Source organism: Dipteris shenzhenensis, chromosome 13 (genome assembly GCF_047967505.1).
Source record: "Dipteris shenzhenensis isolate YYH24624 ecotype China chromosome 13, Dip_SZ_1.0, whole genome shotgun sequence".
In the NCBI taxonomy this organism is placed as follows: Eukaryota; Viridiplantae; Streptophyta; class Polypodiopsida; order Gleicheniales; family Dipteridaceae; genus Dipteris; species Dipteris shenzhenensis.
In genome coordinates this window covers 9,834,181-9,857,956 of record NC_141608.1, presented here as the reverse complement: position 1 = coordinate 9,857,956, position 23,776 = coordinate 9,834,181, and the positions used below count along the sequence as shown (strand labels likewise).

At 46.5% G+C, this 23,776-nt stretch overlaps 1 protein-coding gene across 2 annotated transcripts in view; it reads right to left on the bottom strand.

The window, feature by feature from the left end:
- LOC147895004 (caffeoylshikimate esterase-like) overlaps positions 1-23,776 on the bottom strand; it is a 37,003-nt gene that overhangs the window by 1,277 nt on the left and 11,950 nt on the right. Inside the window, exons 4-8 of one of the 2 annotated variants that reach the window (XM_087383647.1) lie at positions 11,618-11,744; positions 11,374-11,520; positions 757-890; positions 479-616; positions 63-161 (exon numbers count right to left, since the gene is read on the bottom strand). In XM_087383647.1, coding sequence (XP_087239773.1) covers positions 63-161; positions 479-616; positions 757-890; positions 11,374-11,520; positions 11,618-11,744 — 645 coding nt within the window. The remainder of the gene's footprint in view (positions 1-62; positions 162-478; positions 617-756; positions 891-11,373; positions 11,521-11,617; positions 11,745-23,776) is intronic. The other variant, XM_087383648.1, reaches the window with a different exon arrangement.

Here is a 23,776-nt window from a genome sequence, read left to right as displayed (position 1 = left end):
ACATATTTCCAGTGTCAACATAGCCTCACCTATGATTTACCTGGATGTGACACTAGATATACCTGATTTAATGTGCTGGAGATCTCATCAGTAGCTTTCAGCATCTCTAGAGCAGTTTTCAAGCGTGGACGATCTTTATAGGCTGCCACATTGTAAGCAGTCTGGAAGATAACAGCACAGACACATTAAAATGAATGCACGTATACATACCTTCATAAAACTAGCATACATCCAATAAAAATAAAGATTTTTTTTGAAAATAAATGAACAATTGTGGGGGGGGGGGGAGAGAGAGAGAGAGAGAGTTTGGAAGATGCATGCAACAAAGCTGAAGTAAAAGATAAAAATATTTTAGTACACAAAGCTAAGCTATGTTCTCATCAATCATTGCAACAAAGGTATGGCAATAGATTGCATGAGGGCAAAGGACGGGAGGGGACACAGAACTTCGCAATCCAACAAATATTTACAAACGAACCTGTTGTCTCTTCTTTAAATCTCGAAAAGCCATATCTGCTAGATTTTTTTCTGGCACCCACTTAGCTTTTGGCATTAAATAGGAGAGAAATATTAAAATGTGCAGAAGTGGCCACGGTGGGTACATGTCTGCCGCTATCTGCCATGGAGTACAGAGATTTATATTAGCTAAGATAAACTGATAAAACTCATTCCAAACATTTTTTCTGAAGTGTCATAGGCTGTGCATGCAAGTGTGGCAGGCATATACAAACAAGCAAAGAAGGGAAGAAAGTTTACTTTGCACATTGGAGCTACAAGAACTGCACCATTCCAAGCAGTAGGTTGCTTCATGTGAGCTTTCAAAGCTACTGCTCCTCCCATAGATTGGCCGAAGAGGAAGCAGGGAAGCTTCTCAAATTCTGGTCGTGCTGCTAAGTTTGCAAGAGCACAGATGAGTCTCACAATCCCAGTATGCCACACAATGGACCTACTCATTCATCATTTGACCATTTATGTAAATACTGTCTACACTAATTTTGTTACACATGGAACATGTATTTATACCCCACAACCTGTCTAGATCTAACATCAAATATGATAAATCTGTTCAAAAAGTATTATGGTCTTTGGATATACTAGGGATTTTTTTTTATACACTATGGAAGTTTATCCAAAAATAGTGGCAGCCTAAGTCCTTAGACATTAGAGTCGTTCTCCATGTGAATGACCTGAGACAGGGACAAGAAGCTTTGCATTTCGAATTTGAGGGAAAAATCCTCCAAATGGCTTTCCATTGGAAAGGAATACTTGAATTAGAAAAGGCCTTTCTTGCTTCATTTTTGACAGCATGAACTGTTATTATACACCCAGTAGCCCACCCCGACCATGAAAACTAGTTCTTCAAGGCACGTAGCTGTCATGCAACATATAATGAGCTTGCTAAAGCTGTGATCATTGTAAACCTGTCTTGTTTCCCCCTTTCCTACATTCTTTTGCAAATCTAAGATTGACCACAAATTGCAACCTATGTATCCTGGGTGCTATCTGCCTAACCATCTCAGTCTATTCATGTATGGATGGACTCGACAATAGTGTGTTCAAAGCAAAATCCCTCAATCTGCTGACTATCCTTGTATTGTCCTTGTGGTCGGGGAACACCTATCAAGATGAAATCTGCCAGGTTGTATGACTGTAACATAGACTCCATCATCACCTGCCAGACGCCGTAATTAAGCCCATCCAACAGCTGGTCAACCGGGAACGGGGCAACACTGGAATTCTAGTCTTGTTCTCTGCCATCTCGAACAAAGTCGCCATGTCGGAGTGAAGAGGACGATGAACTGAAAGAGAAGTTGGATGGGATGGAAGGGAACTAAGGGTTGAAGGAAGGAGAAGGCAGAAGAAGAGAATGAAGGGCTTGACATCCCAATGTACCTTCACACGTCACTTTCCCTCCCTTGGAAACACCTCCTCTCTTAACTGAAAACAACCTTCAAAGTCATCCCTTTGCTGGTCACCCGAACAATCCACTCCTCAAACACAGTCCTCCTCAAAGTCACCTCCGAACAGCACCCTAATCCTCCTCTCTGTGTGTTGCCTCAACACTCCCTCCGCTCCTCCGGTCTCAAGCCAACCGTGGCTCTAATACCATGTGAGAAGTGCAACGGAAATGAACAGGAGAGAGAGAGATAGCACGCCTCACACACACACCAAACTGAGAAGAAGAGAAAGGAGAAAGAAAGAAAGAAAGACAGTCTATTAACGTCCACTGGAGACCAAAAGGTCTATGGGACAGCAAGAAACCCTCTAGTACATCTGTTTTAGGGAGGGCACAGCTCCCATGGAGTGCAAAAAGCAACCCATATTATTTAGAGTACCTACGTGATAATCTGGAAGAGTAAACAGCCATACATCTGTTTAAGACTGAGAGTCTTTTGGTTTTAATTTAAACTGCTACGCCTTCACGGTAAGCTGTCCTTTATGGCAGCCCTTACTTTGATTAATTCAATTGCCTTAATCTTGAGTTGAGCTTGTGTAAGATCCTATGCTATCCATACTTTGGTGCCCTTCAACTTGTAAGATTGTCGAAGAAGCTTGAGCCGCATATCTTTTGACTTCAGAGTAAAGATTGCATGACCTCTAAGGTGCAAAATAGAAGCTGGCCTGGAGTCGTCATCATCCTGCTCATCATCATGCACCCATTCAATGTTGGGCAAGCTTGCTTTGATCTTTGTCAATATTTCCCTATATGTGCCCTCCTCTTTGTACCAATCGTCTGGGAGTCCCCCTATGGGCACAGGAGAACTGCAAGTGATCTCTGGAGAAAACCCTGCTACAACTAGGGGAAAACCTTGGAACCAACGGGCTGCTCGAGAGCTAAAAACAAACAGCTGAACTACCAAATGGAAGGGAGCACAAGGGAGTGGATGAACTGCTCCACAAGTGCTAGACTGGGCTGGCTCTGCTCCTTTGCCAGGCCCTGAATGATGTGATGAAATGAGGGCTGAGGGGGGGCCTATAAATAGCCCCCAGCCCCTCCCTAGTCGGCTGCTAGGCTAGGGCCAACCCTTGCTGGTAGGTAAGCCAACTGCAGCACATAGGGCTGTTAGAAATGGACCAACAAAGGGTACGCACAGCGGAAGACTAATAGAATAGCCCAAGAGCTCACACAATGTGTGTGGGGTGTGGAATCACAAACTTCTTTACTTAACGTGCATCACATAGATGTGCAGACTCATCAATAGACAATAATCCAGCCAGATATAGAAGCTACCAAAACAATATATTTCCGTCCAAAACTATGGACATAACAAAAGAGAGAGAGATCTAAATTCCCACCAGAGCGTGGTCCTTTGATCTTGCCACAGGGTACTTCTACTATCTGCTGGATATCTCTAGACTCGAGCCCGCGTGCTCCACCTCGAGCATATGTAGACTCTCCGTCCTTTGACCTCAGCTCCTTGCTGCCCTAGAAGACAGCCAAAGTCTCAGCCTGCTGTCCCCTTCTGAATTACAGCATCCATCTGAACATGAAACCCTAGGGCACTTCATGGAATCCACCCTCGTGTCAGTATCAACAGCCACGCACCTGGAAGATTCCAAGCACTCCATGCTATCCTTTACCTTCACAAAGGTTTCTGACTCCTCATTGACCCACATCTCAATGTCCGACATCATCACTATGGTTTGTAGGTTGGCCTCAGTAACATACAGAGATGTCACCAAGAACAGCTCTCCTAGTATTACATTATCTTTGACTTTTGTGTTGCCCTCTGAATCTGAGTCAGACTCCTTTCTTTTCTGATCCACCTTCTTCTTTCTGCAATCCTTCGCAAAATAGCCTGGCATGTCACAATAGAAGCACTTCTTATGCTTCCTCTTCTGGAAGTTTCCTCATCATTAGAGTCATCCTTCTTGGACTGTTAGGCTTGCCCTTCCCTTTGCCAGCAACGCATTGTCATCTTTGTCGTCGTTGTAGAGCTTCTCCCTAGCTTCTTCCTAGAGCAGTAATGGACCCAACTCCTCAAAAGTCGGAGGTTTGGTCCTCTCCTGTTGTCACAGTCGTAACGAAGCTTTTGAATCTGTGGTAGCCTCGTCAGTACCATGAAGGCCAACTGGCACGAGTCCACCTTTTAACCAACCGATGTGAGTTGATCCCTCACCACCTTGACCTTCGTCAAGTGGTCATGTACTCAAATCTCCCTCATCCATCTCCAAGTTGCAGAGCTGATTCTGAAGAAACAAGATCCGGGATGTGTTATCTGTCTCATACAGATCCTTCAGAATGGCCCGCGCTTCTAGTAACGTGTTGGCCATCTGGATGTGAGGAAGCACAGAGTCTGCCGTAGTCCCTATAATCAATGCCAGGGCGTGGGCATCTCTATCGTCCCAAGCTTCGAGCTCCTCTCCATCTACCGGTATGAGTATCTCCCCTTTGTTGTCCACCCTATCCTTCTGCTTCGCCTCCACTCCCATTGTCAGTTTCCAGAGCTTCTGAGCCACTAAATGACTCCGAATCTTCACCTTCTATATAGGGTAAATGTCCCATCCAGTTTCCCAGACTCTCCAAAGTGACTCTCCAAAGTTAGGGTGGTGAAAGAAAGAAATCTAGGGGAGGAGGAAGGGAGAGAAGGGCCTGAAGAGTCTTCTGAAATCGACATCTCTGCTGCAAAACCACACAACAAAGTACCTTCCATAGACTAGAACTATGTATGCACCTGACTGAACCTGAGCCACCCTCCTTCTCGCAAGGGCACTGTCCTCCAATCGTGGAAGTCGATTCTCAAGAGCTTCTGAATCAGAGTCATCCTTCAACAAGGTCCCTGCTTTCAACCTCCCACACCTATGAGCTTCCTACTTGGGCTTTGATACCATGTTAGAAATGGACCAACAGAGGGTACGCATAGCGAAAGACTGATAGAATAGCCTAGGAGCTCACACAGTGTGTACGGGGTGTGGAATCACAAACTTCTTTACTTAATGTGCATCACATAGATGTGCAGACTCATTAATAGACAATAATCTAGCCAGATATAGAAGCTACCAAAACAATATATTTCGATCCAAAACTATGGACACAACAAAAGAGAGAGAGATTCAAAATTCCACCAGAGCGTGGTCCTTTGATCTTACCACAAGGTACTTCTACTATCTGCCGGATATCTCGAGACTCAAGCCCACGTGCTCCACCTCGAGCATATGTAGACTCTCCGTCCTTTGACCTCAGCTCCTTGCTGCCCTTTCTGCTCTGCTGGAAGCTGCACTGCAGAATGAATTATACCCCTCCAAAGGGCTCTTTATATAGGGCTCTAGGGCCCCTTTCGGTAACCGATTGGCCTGCACTAATATGGCCGACAAGTCTGCCATAGAAGCGACCCCACATGTCACGAAAGGCATGATTTCTGGCACATGCATGTTGGCCTGCATGTGGGCAAGACCCTGGAAAACAAGCGGCAAGGTCCAAGGGTTACTCGATGTGCTAGAACCCCTAGCATTTGTGCCTTGGAAGCAAATGAAAGGTCTAGGACCAAGAGCGGCCCCAAGAACCTTAGGATTTTTAAGTTGGTCATTGGTGGTCCTTTTAAAAAGGCCCCACTAGAGGGGGCCTAGGTGTAATTGAAGGCCCTTGGGGGCAACCCAAAGGCATGGGCTGCCACGTGGCAAGCCCATGCAGCCCCAGGAAACCAAGGCCTTGGGCAAAAAATTGGATGGGGAAAAGGAGCGCAGGGGTGAAGGAGCGCGGGGAAGAATCACGTAAAAGGGAGAGACATCATGGGAGTTGGCGCCTAGACAGAGAGAAAAGGTGGCGCAATAACTTCCACAACGGGCAGAAGGGCTGGTGTACGGAATTCGGGGGGGGAAGGCGTAGGCTACCACACGACCGTACAGACTGCACAGACAGTCCGTACGTCATGAGCGTGGCTGCCGGTACGATTGTACGGAAGGGGCCAGCCTTCCTTGCTCGGGCTGAATGAAATGATTACTTGCTGAAATACGGGCTGCTTGACGACCATAAGCTGCAGCATATCATGGCCTTGTACGGGATGTTCAACGCACTTTTTCTTGCACTTGGAATGGGCTGCTGTCATAGACGCTGAGTTAGAAGGCTTCCAACTAATCAGGGCATCCAATGAGCTCGTGGGTGGTTTGCATTAGCTGGTCAGTGAGCTTGGTTGAGCTTCGGGCTACTGAAGAGGGCACGTAAGTCTTCTAGTGAATGCCCAAGGAGCATTGGGCTGGTTTGTGAGGGGACTTGCTTGGCAGGGTGATCAAAATGAATGCTTGCAGAGATTGTTTGTGCTTCTGAGCACCGGGGGCAGCTCAGTTATGCTTTCACCCATTGTTTGTGTATCCCAATGGATCAGTGGACACTTCTGACTGTCTAGGGAGCGTGCGGCCTAGTTTGGGCTATAAGTAACAGTTCCCATGTTAAATGCTGGTGTTTGCACTGAGAATGGATGCCTATGGTCACATGGGTGTGAGAGCAAAGCCCCGCAGGGCTAATGTGTTGAGATACTGATGCCAACTCAGAAAGGGAAGGGCACTGGATACAAGCGGGTTCAAATTCATTGTGTATCCTATTTGCTGGCTTTGGCTAGTAACATGTTCTGTGTGGGAATATGTTCTTGGTTTCTCTAGGAGATGGGTCACTTGCAGGCAGGGGTTGCTAGGCAAACGGCACATCTTTGGTACAGCCTCGTTTGCTGAGTAGGCAAGGGTTGGGAATCCATGCTTGGAATGGGAAGTATCCCTGGAACCTTGAGAGGGATGGTACAGGTGTGGCTGCCATAGTGTTTGCTGTGTTGTGATGCCAGTTCTCTTATGGGAATCAAGTTGATGTATCAGGATATGTGCGAACCATAGGATGAGAGACTAGTGGTCATGGCAGTCACTGGTCAGAGGAGAAAGTTTGTGTATAAATCCCTTTTTCTGCTTTGAGCAAATAGTTGGCTAATTCGGCACTAGTGACAGCTGTGGGGAACTTAGTGGCTGAGTGGGCTGCTAGTAACAGTTCCGAGCTGTGTGCAAGCTTCTTGGACTAGGGATGGAAACCTACTGCCAAAAGTGGTGAGAGCAGTGAACAATAAAGGCTATGCAGGGTATGTGGATGCCCAATGGGATGGGGAATGCCCCAATCGTAAGAAGGAATATATCCTTTATGTAGCCTGGAATTCTGTCGCTCTCACTTAATTAAAGAAATACCAAAAGGGGCGCCAAGGTTTGGGGCCAATCTGTGTCTTTGTCCCAGTGCAGGGGCACTCTAGCTCCCAATTTGCTGGTAATACCTTTGCTGAATTGTTAATGTAACAGTGTTGACTGGTTACTTGTTAGTTTTGCTGCCCTTTGATTTAATGAAGTCCAGTTTCACGGTTCCGTCGCCGGGACATAACCAACTTCCTCAAGGGGGTGAGTCTGTGGTTGCTTTGGTGAGGAGACATCACCATCTTCTTTAAGGAGGTGAGCCTGTGGTTGTATTTGGAGCAAGTATTGCTTGCTGTAATTGAGTTGCAGCAAGGAGAATTCAGCGAGTATGTCACATAAGGGAAGGAAAGTCAAAGGTAAAGTTTCTTTGGCTTGTATGCAAAGTGCTTGGACGAGGGTGATCTGGCAGATGCACCTCAGTTGTTTCAGCTTTACTTGGAAGCTTTTTAGCTTGAGCCAACTTCGTTTGTGGCTCCTTTAGGCTCAGCAAAGCATAGGTCTGGAGCATTGCATGATGCTCAAGAGAGTAGTAGTACCTTTGTCTCTTTGTTGCAGATAGACTCAGATATCTAGAGGTCGCTTGGTGACATTGTATCTTTCACCGGAGGTACTGCTTGCTGACAGTATATCTGCCTTGGGACTTCTATGATCAGTGTACTAGTCACTATGAGGTTTTTAAAGTGTATATGGATTGCTACCCTAGGCTCTGAACAATCATATATGCTATGCCAGTTTGTGATACATGATTTAATGATGGTATATTCACATGTATTTCAGAATGCAATCGAGGATGCTTGCAATGTTTCAAGAGAGGGGTATGTCACAAGGGCATGATTTTTGGCACATAGATGTTGGCCTTCATGTAGGCAAGACCCTGGGAAAACAAGGGGCGAGGTCAAGGATTACTCGATGTGCTAGAACCCCCAGCATTTGTGCCTTGAAAGGTCTAGGGCCAAGAGGGGTCCAAAGAACCTTAGGATTTTCAAGTTGGTCATTGGTGGTCTTTTTAAAAAAAGCCCACTAGAGGGGGCCTAGGGGCAATTGAAGGCCGTTGGGGGCAACCCAAAGGCATGGGCTGCCACGTGGCAAGCCCATGCAGCCCCCTTGTGGAAAGGAAGGAAACGAAGGCCTTGGGCAAGAAATTGGACAGGGAAAAGGAGCGCGGGGCAAAATCACGTAAAAGGGAGAGACCTCACGGGAGTTAGCGCTACACAAAGAGAAAAGGCGGTGCAATAACTTCCACGACGGCAAGGGCTGGCGTACGGAATTCGGGGGGGGGGGGGGGGAGGGGGTCAATGCAAGGCGTGGGCTACCATACGGCCATACGGACTGCACGGACAGTCTGTACGTTGTGAGTGTGGCTGCTGGTATGGCTGTACGGAAGGGGACAGCCTTCCTTGCTCGGGCTGAACGAAAGGATTTCTTGCTGAAATGCGGGCTGCTTCACGACCACAAAGGCCGCAGGATATCGTGGCCTTCTACGGGCTGTTCAACACACTTTTTCTTGCACTTGGAATGGGCTGCTGTCATAGACGCTGAGTTAAAAGGCTTCCAGCTGAGCAGGGCATCCAATGAGCTTGTGGGTGGTTTGCATTAGCTGGTCAGTGAGCTTGGTTGAGCTTTGGGCTAGTGAAGAGGGCACGTAAGTCTTCTAGTGAATGCCCAAGGAGCATTGGGCTGGTCTGTGAGGAGACTTGCTTGGCAGGGTGATCACAATGAATGCATGCAGAGATTGTTTGTGCTTCCCCGGGGCAGCTCAGTTATCCTTTCACCCATTGTTTGGGTATCCCAATGGATCAGTGGACACTTGTGACTGTCTGGGGAGCGTGTAGCCTTGTTTGGGCTGTAAGTAACAGTTCCCATGTTAAATGCTAGTGTTTGCACTGAGAATGGATGCCTATAGTCACATGGGTGTGAGAGCAGAGCCCCGCATGACTAATGTGTTGAGATACTGATGTCAAATGAGAAAGGGAAGGGCATCGAATGCAAGCGGGTTCATATTCATTGTGTATCCTATTTGCTGGCTTTGGCTAATAACATGTTCCATGTGGGAATATGTTTTTGGTTTCTCTAGGAGATGGGTCACTTGTAGGCAGGGGTTGCTAGGCGGACGTCACATCTTTGGCACAGCCTCATTTGTTGGTGAGTAGGCAGGGGTCGGGAATCCATGCTTGGAATGGGAAGTATCCCTCGAACCCTGAGAGGGATGGTACATGTGTGACTGCCATAGTGTTTACTGTGTTGTGATGCCAGTTCTCTTATGGGAATCAAGTTGATGTATCAGGATATGTGCAACCCACCCATAGGGTGAGAGACTAGTGGTCATGGCAGTCCTGGTCAAAGGAGAAAGCTCGTGTATGCTTCCCTTTTTCTGCTTTGAGCAGATAGTTGGCTAATTCGGCACTAGTGACAGCTGTAGGGAACTGAGTGGCTGAGTGGGCTGCTAGTAACAATTCCGGGCTGTGTGCAATCTTCTTGGACTAGGGATGGAGACCTACTGCCAGGAGTAGTGAGAGCAGTGAAAAGTAAAGGCTATGTAGGGTATGTGGATGCCCAATGGGATGTGGAATGCCCCACTTGTAAGAAGGAATGTATCCTTTATGTAGCCTGGAATTCTGTCGTTCTCACTTAATTAAAGAGATACTGAAAGGGACACCAAGGTTTGGGGCCAATCTGTGTCTTTGTCTTGGTGCAGGGGCACTCTAGCTCCCAATTTGCTGGTAATTTTGCTGAATTGTTAATGTAACAGTGTTGACTGGTTACTTGTTAGTTTTACTGCCCTTTGATTTATTGAAGGCCGGTTTCACCACAAGCCCCTATTTATTGGGCTGTGGGCACTTCTCTAGGGCTGTGTGCTCCCTACCTTTAAGTGGGGCCCAGCCCCCCTTGCTTGCCGGCCCCCTTCTATGCATGGGGTGTGGCCTGGCCAATGTGGCCGACCAGTTTCCTGGCCCTATATAAGGGCAGGGTGCTACCCACTGCAGCCCGTCCCTTCCCTGCAAAATTTGTACTGCTGCCAGGCCCTCTTGCAGGCACTTTAACCTGCTTATAGCCCTTCTCATCCCAGGCACTTCTGGTCTGGGATTCTCTTTGTACCTGCTGCTCCAGATCTGCCCTCTTGCAGACCCGCTCCATCCCTTGGATGCCCCGCGATCTGTAATTGGTGCTATCTGTTGCAGCCTTCTTCTCTTGTGAGGTGCCGCCCATGTGGCAACCCCCTCTCTCTCTCTTCTCTGAGCATCTTCTGCCCTAGGTCTCACACCCCCCCCCAAAATAGGGGCTGTCTCTAGCCAAGGTGGCTGACCAGCAGGTCGGCCCACCCTCTGCTCTCCAGCCCTCACGTGGGGGGCCTATAAGGGCACATCCATGCAGCCCCTCAGGGCAGATCTGGCCACACCCCTCCTGGGAACCTCCATGGCCTCCGAGGCAACGTGCAAGAGGCACTGGACAGCCACTCTAAACTACTCTCACGGGGGGCAGGCACACCCACCACACAGGCCCTCACTCTCTATGCTATCCTCACTCACAGGGCGGGCACCCCCACAAGCAAGGCCCTCTCTCGCTAAGGTGACATCAGGAGATGTTGACCTCCAACAAAACTATCATAAGCCTTTCAATTGCCTTATTGTCAAACGGCCCCACCAATATGTTTTGTATAAACTCGTTGAGCTAAAGCTAATTGACTCGCATACACATCTTGCAAATTTGATCATCTCGAAAAATTCAAAGCTCATATGTGACTAATCTATTTTTGGTTTAGTTTCAATCATATGACTACACAATTAACTACATCTGTTGTTCGCGCTTGACATGACTTGACCATTTTATCATCATAATCTCTTCTTCTTTGCTGGACTGAACAAAACCGTTTCCATGGAAAAGCTCAAAAAATGGAAGCACTCTAAACTCAATATTCTCATGGATCCATAGCAGAAATATAGCTCCACTCCCACAGACAGGTAAACAAATGGAAAGAAGCCTATTTTCTGTATCTGTACACCTACTAGACAGAATTGTAAAATATTGTACTGGTCGAAGTTGCACACTCCAAGCATCAACAACACAAATGTCTATTATATGAGAAACACTCCAGGCATCAACAACACAAATGTCTATTATATGAGAAACACCTTGTCCCTTTAATCATTTAAAGGGATGTGAGTGCGTATGTATGCATAGGTGGTATCAAGGTTTGAAAAGAGGGAAGCAAACCTTTGATTTTCGAGTAATTTTCAATGACATCATCCACAACCTTGTCAAAATCTGGAACAAAACCATGTAGCCCAGATGAAAGTCCGAATCCAGCATAGTCCATTCCAAAAACAGCATACCCTGCTTTTGCAAGCTTTCGTGAAAGTCCTAGAATACCACAACCAAATGCCCAAGATCAGTCAAAATTAAGCTTTAGAAAACAAAATGCAAGACTGCTGTAGAGACAAAAAAAAGGCTTTCCTACCCTCAAAAAAGAATGTGCAAGTATCACCATATCCATGGCAAAGAAAAACAGTTGCTCTAACCGTTCCTGTCTCTGGAAGCCAGCTCCGTGTAAAAATCTCTATACCACGAGAATTCTCCGCATAGAACTGCACATCCAGTTAGATCATCATACATGTTGAAAATAATAAATTATGCTTATAAAAATAATAAAACACATTTTTATTCTCTCTCCTGTGATGGAATTGTTAGTGAGCACTACAATAGACTTTGTACACCTTGGGAAAATGCATGTGCCAAATTCGTAGCTACACAGATAAAGCCACAAGCATGTTTCGATTAAACATAACATACATTTAAGCAGCACTTACCCTCGAGCTTACACAAAGGAGGTGGACATTACAGGGTTTAGTAAAGCAGAAACGACCAGTTAGACCACATTACGAAGTGATAGCATAATTTAAGAATCATGTACCTTATAGGCGTTTTTACTGCTTCATTAATGAATATTACTGGTGAAATAGTGGACCACTGGGCAAGGGAAAGACTTCGTAAAAACATGCAAAAGGCGTACACATCCTTTGTGCAAAGAACTATGACAAAGGGTAAAGAGATAATATGGACTTTGCTGCGTCACTTGTTGGTCGTGGGTGGAACCAATGTCAACACACCAGACATGCTCTGGTTCTGTTACACGTTGTCTATACTCCAATATCTCACCTTGACAAACGATCCAATACATTATGTTATCCAATAAAGAAATGAAAGAATTGTGGAATTGATCAAATATCATACATTAGAGAGACAAAATGAAATAATACTGGAAATATTGTATTATATCAAATTAATTTTATAGAATCAGTGTACATGATGAACCTAAAGAGTATGCACTGAGGGCTTGATTTATAGATGTCCAGCAACCGTCATTGCTATCCTTGTATGGTGCTAGAAAAGGCCACAGTAAATTCACATCTAGAGAGCAAATGGGGATAAAAATATAAGCATCTATGCTTGAGAAGTGAAAGAGCAGTACTATCATGCAATTCCCAAGTGTGAGACCCAGACACCAAAGGATGTCGGGTGTAGGCTGTGCCACATGCAGGATGTGGGGCTGAAAGATGCCCAGTTGAAGGAAGAAAGGCTGGAACAGGACCAACAAAAGGATACCTACAGGGCAGTGCCCATACAGGTCCTCAGATGGACCTAACAGGTTGGCAGAGCAATCCAGGCCCGTTGCATGTCGGCAGATGGGCAGAGCAGGTTTGGCAGTGCTGCAGACAGAGTTGGACCACAGGCAGGATGCCGTGTGGCAAAGTTGGATAGAACAGCAGTCAAACTTCACAGACTAGGTCAGCCCAGTCTTTGGCAGGCCGAGTTAGCCTGATCTGAGTCAATTGAGTTGGCCCGTCAGTAGGTCTTGTTAGTCAAAAAGAGGGATTTCTAGCCGTATAAAAGGACCCATTGTAGGGAAATCTTAAGTTCATTGCAGGTGCAGCACTCATCCAGTATAGGGCTCTATAGGAGGGAGAAGCATGCATAGCTCACCCTAGTGCCGGCTACTAAAGCCTATAAGGGGCATTTGTGATCCAGGAGGGGCTCTACAGCAGAAGGTTCAGCAAACAAAGATTGTGTTGGTGCCAGACCTCAACGTATGTTTGCTGCAAGAGCTGGTTACACTTTTGGAACTTCTTTTGTATGAATTTCTATTCTATAGATGATATCTATTTTGGCTGTACATCTGTGTACTCTCTCTGATCTCCAAAACCATCTCTGAAGAGACAGTGATAGTGACCTAGGATCTCATAGTATACAGGGCACCACCATCTCTTGCCGAAGACATAAAGTATAGATGTGATCCTCTCTGAATATGCCTCGGCCTGCCCAATCTAAATGCAAACTACGTGTGATGAGACATAGAATTGTCTGATCGATGTGATCATGCTATTAGTGGAGTCGGGTTGAGCCCTCCATACAACGGTTGGTCCCATCATTAAAGAGGACATGCATCTAAATCCCCATTGAAGAGCTAGGATAAGGCTCCGAAACTGTGTTGGAAAGGTCACCTTCCCATCTATAAGCCCCCAAATGAGGAGAGCAAGGGGGAGGGAGACCTAGGGCAACATCTGCCCAGAGAAAAGAAAAGAGTGGAGAAGTGGCTGCCCTGTGGGCAGCACATCGAGAGACCCACTGTAACACCTTTGCTCTTGTCCGTTCCTAAAACCCAAGTAATCACGGGCGTTGGCAACTAGTTTATCCACCCAGCCAAACTCTCAAAGAAGGATTCGTCTCGTTACGTATCTATATTCGTTATTCTTTTCTCATCCTTATCCTTGAGACCCCAATCTCCCTAGATAGTTCTTGGCCACATGTCACATTTTAGGCCCTTACTTAGATGCATCCTTTTTTTCACCCCTCTCTTGGAGTTCCCTTTTAAAACAATTGCCCCTTGGCAATTTACACATTAGATGCACCTAGGCCCTAGCCCTATTAGAACTATCTAGTCAATGCCATTACGCCCTCACCTTGGACCTTGGCAGTTACTTCTCTTGACCATTTAATTACGCACATTAATTATTACAAAAGTTGGCCATCTAAGAGAAAATGCCCACCGATCTATCCGAGGTCATGCTATCTCGGCTAGAGCATAACATTCCTTCCCTCTTCAAGCATCAGCGTCCTCGATGATGAAATCTGGGAATGCTCTCCGCAACTGGTACACGGATTCCCAAGTAGCTTCCGATAGAGGCTGACCATGCCATGCAACCAACACCGTGGGTATCTTTCGATTTCGTATTTGCATTGTTCCTCGATCCAGGATTCTTGTTGGTTTGCGCCTTGCAATATCCTCTATCTCCTGAAACAAAACCACACCTTCGATTAGTGAGTCACCTGTATGCAAAAATTTCTTTAAGCGTGAAACATGAAAAACCGGGTGCACCTTACACCCCTGTGGCAATTCTAATTTATAGGCTACACTGCCTATTCTCTTTAGAATTAACCACGGCCCACAGTATCGAGGTGATAACTTAGCACACTCTCCTGAAGTCAACGACTTCGAGTGCGAAGGAATTCTGAGAAAAACTTTTTCTCCTTCTTCAAATACTCTTATAGACCGATTTTCATCCGCATACACCTTGGCTCTATCCATAGCCTGGCGGATATTAGCTCTCGCAAGTGCTAGCATCTCCCGCATCTGAACTACAAAGTTCGCGGCACTAGGCACTTTCTGAGGTACTCCAACTATAGTCGGATTGGCTGGTCTATAACCATAGTTCAGTTCAAACGGACTGAACCCAGTAGATGAATGTTTTCGATCATTGTAGGCAAACTCCAACAATGGCAACCACTTGTCCCATGTATGTTGCCTCAACGACACATATGCTCTCAGCATATCCTCTAAAGTCTGGTTGACTCTCTCCGTCTGACCATCCGTCTCAGGATGATCCCCACTACTCATTCCCAACTCAGTCCTTAGTGTCTCAAATACCGCTGTCCAAAAGTGACCGGTAAACCTGACATCTCTGTCTGACACTATGGATCTAGGCAATCCATGCAGACGAAATATATGTCTAATAAATAAATCCGCTACTTGCGGGGCACTAATGGACTCTCTAGTCGGAATGAAGTGAGCCATCTTGGTTAGACGATCAACCACCACAAGGATAGAATTATACCCTCCTTGTGTTGCAGGTAGTCCTACAATAAAATCCATGGAAATGCTCTCCCACTTGCTTAGTGGTATTTCCAAGGGCTGTAAAAGTCCGGGTGGCTTCACCCGCTCGGCCTTACTTACCTGACACGAGAAACACCGTGTCACATATTCATGAATATGCTTTTTCATCTTTGGCCAAAAGAAGTCTCGCTTCACGAGATCATATGTCTTCTCGACACCTGGATGTCCCGCACACGGGCTATCATGGCATTGTCGAATGACTCTCTGCCTGAGATCATTCTGACCAGGTACTACAACCTTGCCATTTCTAACTAGCATACCATCCCTTATGGTATATCTTGCATAAGTTTGGCCTTTTCTGGATGCCAGGTCATCCTTTTCATTTTCCCCGGGTTTTAACACATGAGCCTTAGGCCATAAGCTCTGGACAAACTCGTCCACCTTTTGAGTTTCTCTGATCTCGGTCATTAGAGCACTCTCTAATACCGTGAAACTCAGGTTGTGCATAATGCGAGACAACGCATCAGCTACCTTATTGTCTTTTCCTCTTCGGTACCGAATCGTTAGATTAAACTCCTGCATGAGCTCTGCCCACCTAGCTTGGCGGCCCCTCAAGTCAGGTTGTTTACAAAAATGTTTCAGAGTATCATGATCTACATCCACATAAAACTCTGAACCATACAGATAATGCCTCCATGTTTTCAAAGCATGGATAACTGCATACAACTCCAATTCATGAGTTGGCCAATTCCTTTGAGAGGGAGAAAGCTTCTTGCTTTCAAAGGCTACTGGCCTTCCCTCTTGAAGGAGGACTGCTCCTACCGCAATGCCACTTGCATCGGTTTCTAGGAACAACGATTTCTGGGGATCAACTATTTTTAACACCGGTCCTGAGACCACAGCTTGTTTTATGGTGTTAAAACTTTCTTGTTGATTCTGTCCCCAAATAAAAGGTACTTTATCTGAGGTCAGATCAGTCAATGGCGATACTATTTCGGAATATCCTTTGATATGCCTTCTATAAAACTGGACAAATCCCAAGAATGATCGCAACGCGGTCAGACTCTGAGGGATTGGCCAAGTTAGTATCGCAGCCACTTTCTTCGGATCCATTTCTACCCCCTGTGGAGTAATTATGAACCCTAAATACTCAAGCCTAACCATACACAGTATAGTTTTCTTTTTATTCACGTAAAGACTGGCTTTCCTCAAAGTACTGAACACTATCCTTAAGTGTTCACAATGCTCAGTAACACTTTTACTGAATATCAAAATATCGTCAATAAAATGTACTACGAACTTTCCGATATACGGACGTAGTAAATCGTTCATAAGCATGACGAAGGTCGCTGGAGCATTGGTAAGTCCGAAGGGCATTACCAAAAACTCATAATGACCAAACCTGCTTCTAAAAGCGGTTTTATGCACATCCTCAGCTCTAATCCGGATCTGATGATAGCCGCACTTAAGATCTATCTTGCTGAAAATCACGGCTCCATGTAATGCATCTAGCAAATCATCAATCCGAGCCATCGGATACCTGTGCTTAACAGTGATATTATTCAATGCTCTGTAATCTATACAGAGGCGAAACGTATCATCCTTTTTCCTCTTTAATATCACTGGTGAAGCAAAAGGTGAGAAACTTGGTTGAATCTGCCCCAACTTGAGGTATTCTTCCAGTTGCCTACGCACCTCCGCTTCTTCAGTAAAGCTCATTCTATAGGGAGGTCTATTTACAGGTTCTGCCCCCGGGATCAGTTCAATCTTATGCTGAACTTTCCGCTTTGGAGGTAACCCATAAGGTAGTTCATCCCTAAAACATTCAGAGAACTCCTCTGTTATAAGATTAGCCAGCTTGGCCATCTCACCACTTTGCGTAACATCAGTGCTAGTCGAAGAATCATCCACCGACTCTACCGATGCTGTGCAAAGGTATAAAAACTCTACTTGAGCCTTTCTGATTTCCATCACGGAAACCAACGGTCCCTGAGGTATATCTCTTTCACCTCGCAAGACATAAAGCACATCATTCATCTTGAATTGATATACGTGCTTTTTCCAATCAATGGCTGGATTCTTACTAGAATGCCACGCCATTCCCAGGGCTATATCCGCATGAGCAAGCTTGGTCATTTCAAAATCAAGCTTCTCAGCATAGTCCTGAATCCGAAGCTCCAACTGGGTAACCCTTTGGTCCCATACTTCAGTTGAACTTCCATCTGCCATCCTGACTGTGTACGCATAGTCAGATGGACTTGTTTTTAATTTCAGCCTCTTCACAAGCTTGGAGTTAATCACATTGTGAGTTGACGCTGAGTCAAACAACACAATGACATCATGACTGGCTACTTGCCCTTTCATTTTGATTAACTCCGTATCATTGAAGGCTGTATACCCCGTTGCTGCGGGCTTAGATAGGATGTTATCAGGTGCACTCGTCACTAACTTAGCAACAGATACACATAACAAACAAGGTACTAACCTCTGAGAAGGTCCCGCCAGTTGCATCTGCATATGTTCCGCACTGGGACTCTCCTGCATTTCTACGTCGCATTCAGATATTATCATATTAGCCGTGCGACGATCTTTGTTCAGTGGACAATCCTTCCACTGATGTCGCTGAAGGCAGCCGAAGCACAATCCTTCTTTCCTAGCTTTCTCTTTTTGTTCAGGGGTCAATGAGGACTTTGACCAAGCCCGGGCTGCCATTGGAGTTATTTTCCTTTTCACTCCAACGGTGGTACTTGTTTTTGCTGGTCCCTCAACCGGCTTCACCTGCTTGGTTTGGCCACTTGGCTGCGAGACACTTGTCTTTGAAACCCATTTCCTCTGAAATCCCCCTTTCCTCGGGTGCTCATACTGAGTCCCTGCCTGCACAAATCCACCAGACCTACCTCTGGCATCCTCATAGTTCAGGGCTACTGCTATAGATTCATCTAATGTAGTCACATATTTAGCCCGAACTTCCATTTTTATCTTGTCGTTCAGTCCATAAATATAGTCTTTTAACTGAACCGACATAGGGAGAGGGTCTGTTATTTTCATAACACATTCCCTAAATTTGTCAGTGTACTCTGCCACTGACAAGCTCCTCTGACGAAGATTTCTATAAGCATCCCAAGCTCGGGATTCTTCATCAGGTGGGAGAAAGTGTTTCTTGAATTCAGTTTTGAACCCTTCCCAGGTGGTTGGAGCAACTTGATCCTTCTGTTGCTTTATCCACCATCTGTCCGCTGCCTCAATAAACAGGTGTGTGGCCTCGCGGATTTTCTTTAGATCGGATTTAATCTCACAAATGGCGAAGGCTTCTTCCCACTTGTGCAACCAAACCTCGATCACATCAGAGCTGCGCTCGGTCATCCGACCAGCGTACTTCTCCGGTCTATAATTAGCAATATTGGGCACTTTGACTCTAGCGCGCTCTAAGGAATGAACACTGGGCTCTGGCTCTGCTGGAGCTTTGCCCTTGTCAATCCTAGACGGTCTAGCCGACAAGGCTTGCACCATCTCCCTAATCTCATTTTGACCAGCATTCACCTGAAGCTGCTGGTTCATAATCTGCTGTAAAGCATCCTCTAATATTGAGATCCTACCAATCAATGTAGGTGCTGCGTGATGTGACATCTGTTGTGTAGATTGAGCTCTAGACTCACTAGGATTCACCCTTGAACTCTGCCCTTCTGGTTCCATTTTGTTGGAAGGGATTTTTTTTTTTTCTTCTTTTTTTTTTTTTTAAAATATAAAGGAAAATATATACTGCCTCCTTTTTCTGGTTTTTTTTTTTTTTTAATTTTCACTCTGCGAAAAACGATAAACTGAAGCGAACGGAAAAAATGCTCCCTGGGCTTTTCATCAGGTGTAAACTGAAGCTGCGCCTGATTATGTTCGTCGCTCAATCACATCTCTGATTTCCCATCGCTCCAAACTGCTGCTCTCCGTCGTCACGGCGACCCTCTAGGTCCAGCCACCATTTGAAAAGTCTCGACTGACCGGCAAACCACCACGCTGCGAGATCGCCAATTCGTAGACCCCCTACGTACCTGCGCTCCACTACGCTCAGACTTCTCGATATCCAGTTGGAGCTCAAGGAACTCGCCCCTCGCCCTTGCAAGAGCTAAGCCTCAGGACCAACACTGCAGATGGGCGATGGCATCTCCGGCGAGGGCGATCCTTTCAGCCTGTTACAGTACCTGTTTCTCAAACTCAACGAAACCCCTTTGCTGCGCGTTTTTCGTCGATCAAATTTTCGCTGCCCGTCGACTCTAACTTACTGACGTCAGTCACGGACCATCCTCGTCGAAGGTCTCCCTCCGTAATCCACGAGTAGCACCAGCATAAATTCCGTCTGTCCCTCGAACCCTCTCTAAATACCCTGCTCTGATACCAAGTGTAACACCTTTGCTCTTGTCCGTTCCTAAAACCCAAGTAATCACGGGCGTTGGCAACTAGTTTATCCACCCAGCCAAACTCTCAAAGAAGGATTCGTCTCGTTACGTATCTATATTCGTTATTCTTTTCTCATCCTTATCCTTGAGACCCCAATCTCCCTAGATAGTTCTTGGCCACATGTCACATTTTAGGCCCTTACTTAGATGCATCCTTTTTTTCACCCCTCTCTTGGAGTTCCCTTTTAAAACAATTGCCCCTTGGCAATTTACACATTAGATGCACCTAGGCCCTAGCCCTATTAGAACTATCTAGTCAATGCCATTACGCCCTCACCTTGGACCTTGGCAGTTACTTCTCTTGACCATTTAATTACGCACATTAATTATTACAAAAGTTGGCCATCTAAGAGAAAATGCCCACCGATCTATCCGAGGTCATGCTATCTCGGCTAGAGCATAACACCCACCCAAAGCTTCAGAGGCTGCATCAAAAGGAGATGATGTGCAGGAGAGAAGGCGGGGCATCTAGCCTTGGATCTGGCCTACCAGGGAACAACTGAAGAGCAGCAAGATGGCGCAGGTACAGAGCTGGAAAGCAAGTGCTGGCAGGGCCAGCAAAGGACCCCTTAAATAAGGGCTGGTTGGGCTGAGCCAACCTGGTCGGCCCATAGACCAAGAAGTTGTCCTGTATAGGGGCTGGACCCCTGCAAGGAACTGAGGGCAAATGGCCCTGCTTTTGGAGGCCCCATGTGGGGGCGGTTTTGGCAGACAGTCGGCCAGCAGGGGGGCGGTTCATCCCCTTGCTGGGTTGGTTGTTTTGGGGCATACTTGCCGTATAAAAGGAGTGGCCATAGGCCCCATTTTGATATCCAGCAGTGCAGCCTTCCAGCAAAAGAAAGGAGCAGCAGGTGACCCACTCTTGGGCCTACATCCACGGAGGACAAGAGGGGTCAGGGTGCTGCAGACTTAGCTCTACACAGGGCTGAACCCTCAGCTGTCTACCAGGGCAGCAAAGTGCTGAGGGTTTTGGATAGAGAGTCTACATACGCTCAAGGTGAGGCACGCAGGCTTAGAGATCTAGCGGTACCAGGAAGATAATAAGAGAACCTTTTGGTAAGATTGGAGGAACTCTGGATCTGTCTTTTGAATTGTGTCCATAGCTTTGGATGGAAATATATTGTTTTGGCGGATTCTATATCTAGCTTGATCACTGTCTATTTGCTAGTCTGCCAAAACCGCCGCCCCATGGGACCTCCAAAACCAGGGCCATTTGCCCTCAATTCCATGCAGGGGCCCAGCCCCTATGCAGGCCGGCTTCTTGGTCTGTGGGCCAACCAGGTTGGCTGGCCCAACCGACTGGTTGGCTCAGCCCAACAGTCGGTTGGCTCAGCCTGACAAGCCCTTATTTAAGGGCTCCTTTGCTGGCCCTGCCAGGGCTTGCTTTCCAGCACCATACCTGCGCCATCTTGCTGCTCTTCAGTCATCTCCTGTCAGGCCAGATCCAAGGCTAGATGCCCCGCCATCTCTCCTTCACATCATCTCCTTTTGATGCAGCCTCTGAATCTCCGGGCGGGTCTCTTGATGTGCTGCCCACATGGCAGCCTTGCTGCTGTCCATGTGGCAGCCACTTCTCCACTCTTTTCTTTTCTTTGGGCAGATGTTGCTCTAGGTCTCCCTCCCCCATGCTCTCCTCATTTGGCGGCTTACAAATGGGGAGGTGACCTTTACAACACGCCCTCTCACCGACACATCTCAGCCCAATACCAACTTGTCGATGAAATTGCTCTAGGTGCTCCCATGATGAAACCCTCTAGAAATTCCGATTCCTGGCTTATCAACTAGTGGCTCCTGCTCCTCCAGGTCCGGTCCTACACAAACAAACCATGCTGGTACATAGGTCAATCCAAGGTAGCACCAAGTGCACCACCACCTTCAGTCACGTTCGCGCCTTAGAACTTTAGCAATCCAGATGCCACCATCTTCCAGCTGTCTCCCTCATAATGAGTGAACAACTTGAAGTCTTCCAAGCACCATGCTCTCAGGGTCTATTTCTTAGGGGCGTCCTTGATTCAAGGCTCTAGGGAATCCACTTCAACTACTAGAGGATTGTGCTCTTGCGAGAAGGAGGGTGGCTTAGGTTCAGTCAGGTGTGTAAAGAGTTCTTGTGTACAGACGCTGGTGTTTTCTTTCAGATTTTGCTGTGTGGTATAGCAACAGAGATGTCGATTTTAGAAGCAAAAGCCTCTTAGTCACTACCCTCCTCTAGTCAAGTTCCTTCTTTCACTATCCCTAACTTTGGAGAGTCCAAGAAACTGGATGGACCAACTATCCTATCTGGAAGGTGAAGATCCGGAGTCATTTAGTGGCTCGAAATATATGGAAACTGACAACGGGAGAGGAGGCGAAGCCGGAGGATGTGCTGGGCAAACAGGGAAGGATACTTGTACCGGTAGATGGAGATGAACTCGAAGCATGGAAGGATAAAGATGCCCAAGCCCTAGCCTTGATCATAGGGACAACGGTGGGCTCGGTAATTCCTCATGTCTAGATGACTAACACATCAGTAGAGGCGCGGGCCATTCTGAAGGATCTGTAGGAGACAGATAATACATCCCGGAACTTGACTCTTCATCAACTCTACAACATGGATATGGATGTGGGAGATTCATTTCATGACCACTTGATGAAGGTCAAGGTGGTGAGATATCAACTAGGATTGGTTGGTCAAAAGGTAAACTCGAGCTGGTTGTCCTTGATGGTACTTGGGATGCTACCACGGAGTTTCAAGAGCTTCGTTACGACTATGATAGCAGGACAAAGGACCAAACCTCCGACCTTTGAGGAATTGGGTTATTTGCTGCTACAGAAAGAGGCTCGGGAGAAGCTCTATAACAAAGACAACGACGACAAGCCGTTGTTGGTCAAGGACAAGGCAAGCCTAGCGGTGGCAAGCCCAAGAAGGATGATTCTAGAGATGAAGAGGACATTTCCAATAAGAAGAGGAAGTAGAAGAAGAAGTGCTTCTATTGTGACGATCCAGGCCATTTTGCAAAGGATTGCAGAAAGAAGAAGGCGGATCAAAAGAACAAGGAGTCCAACTCAGATTTAGATGGTGAAACAAAAGCTTCGACTATTGTGGTAATCAAAGAATTGTTCTTGGTGACATCTCCATGTGTTACTAAGGTCAGACATGCAAACCTAGGAGTCACAGTGAAGATGTATGATATTGAGATGTGAGCAGACGGGGAGTCTAAGACCTTTGTGAAGGTGAAGTACATCAAGGAGTGCTTGGATTCTTCCAAGTGCTTGTCTATTGATACTAACATGAGGGTGAATTCCATGGAGTATCCTACGGTTTCAAGTTCAGACGGATGCTATAATTCAAAAGGGGGCCTTACAGGATTACACAGGTCATTCGTATGTGCCTCCATGAAGTACATGGTTTGCTTTCAGAGCAAGCACACAGGTAAGACGAGGTTCCCGCATGTGCTTGCTGTCATAATTTGAACCTTTATAGCATGCTTTGGAGAGAATTGGCTCTTCATGTGTCTCAAGTAATGCGAGATTGGAAGGAATGGAAGGCAAAAGGGGATGTGCGAATGCTTCTTCAAATCTCAAAAGCAGATTGTTGGAAGGTGATTATGAACACAGTGTACTGAAGCCAAAAGAGTACTTGCTTGAGAACTTAGTGAGAGCTCACGGTCTAGGTTATCTAGAGGTATTCTTGGGATTTCATTTCTCAAGATGGTTCTTTTGTTGTGGACCTTGCTAGCAGGAGGACGGGTTGGATCAGGGCGCTGCAGACTTAGCTCTAGGGAGTCTAGAGAACTTTGCCTCCTGCCATGAATCTCAGCCGCTCGCGGCGAAGATGAATTGCTCCCAAGTACTACGCTCTGAAGGCGGCATCGTGGAGAAGGACCTACTTTCTGCTTGTCCTTCTCGAACTCTCTCTCTCCCGTTGCTACCTGTCGCAAGCCTTCTCGGCTTGCTCAGCCTCTCCTTTCCTCGTAGCCTCTCCGCTCAGCCTCACGTACGTAGCCTCTCCGATCAGCCTCTCGCAACAGCCTCTCCGCTCGTAGCCTCTCCACTCAGCCTCTCGCAGCAGCCTCTCCGCTCA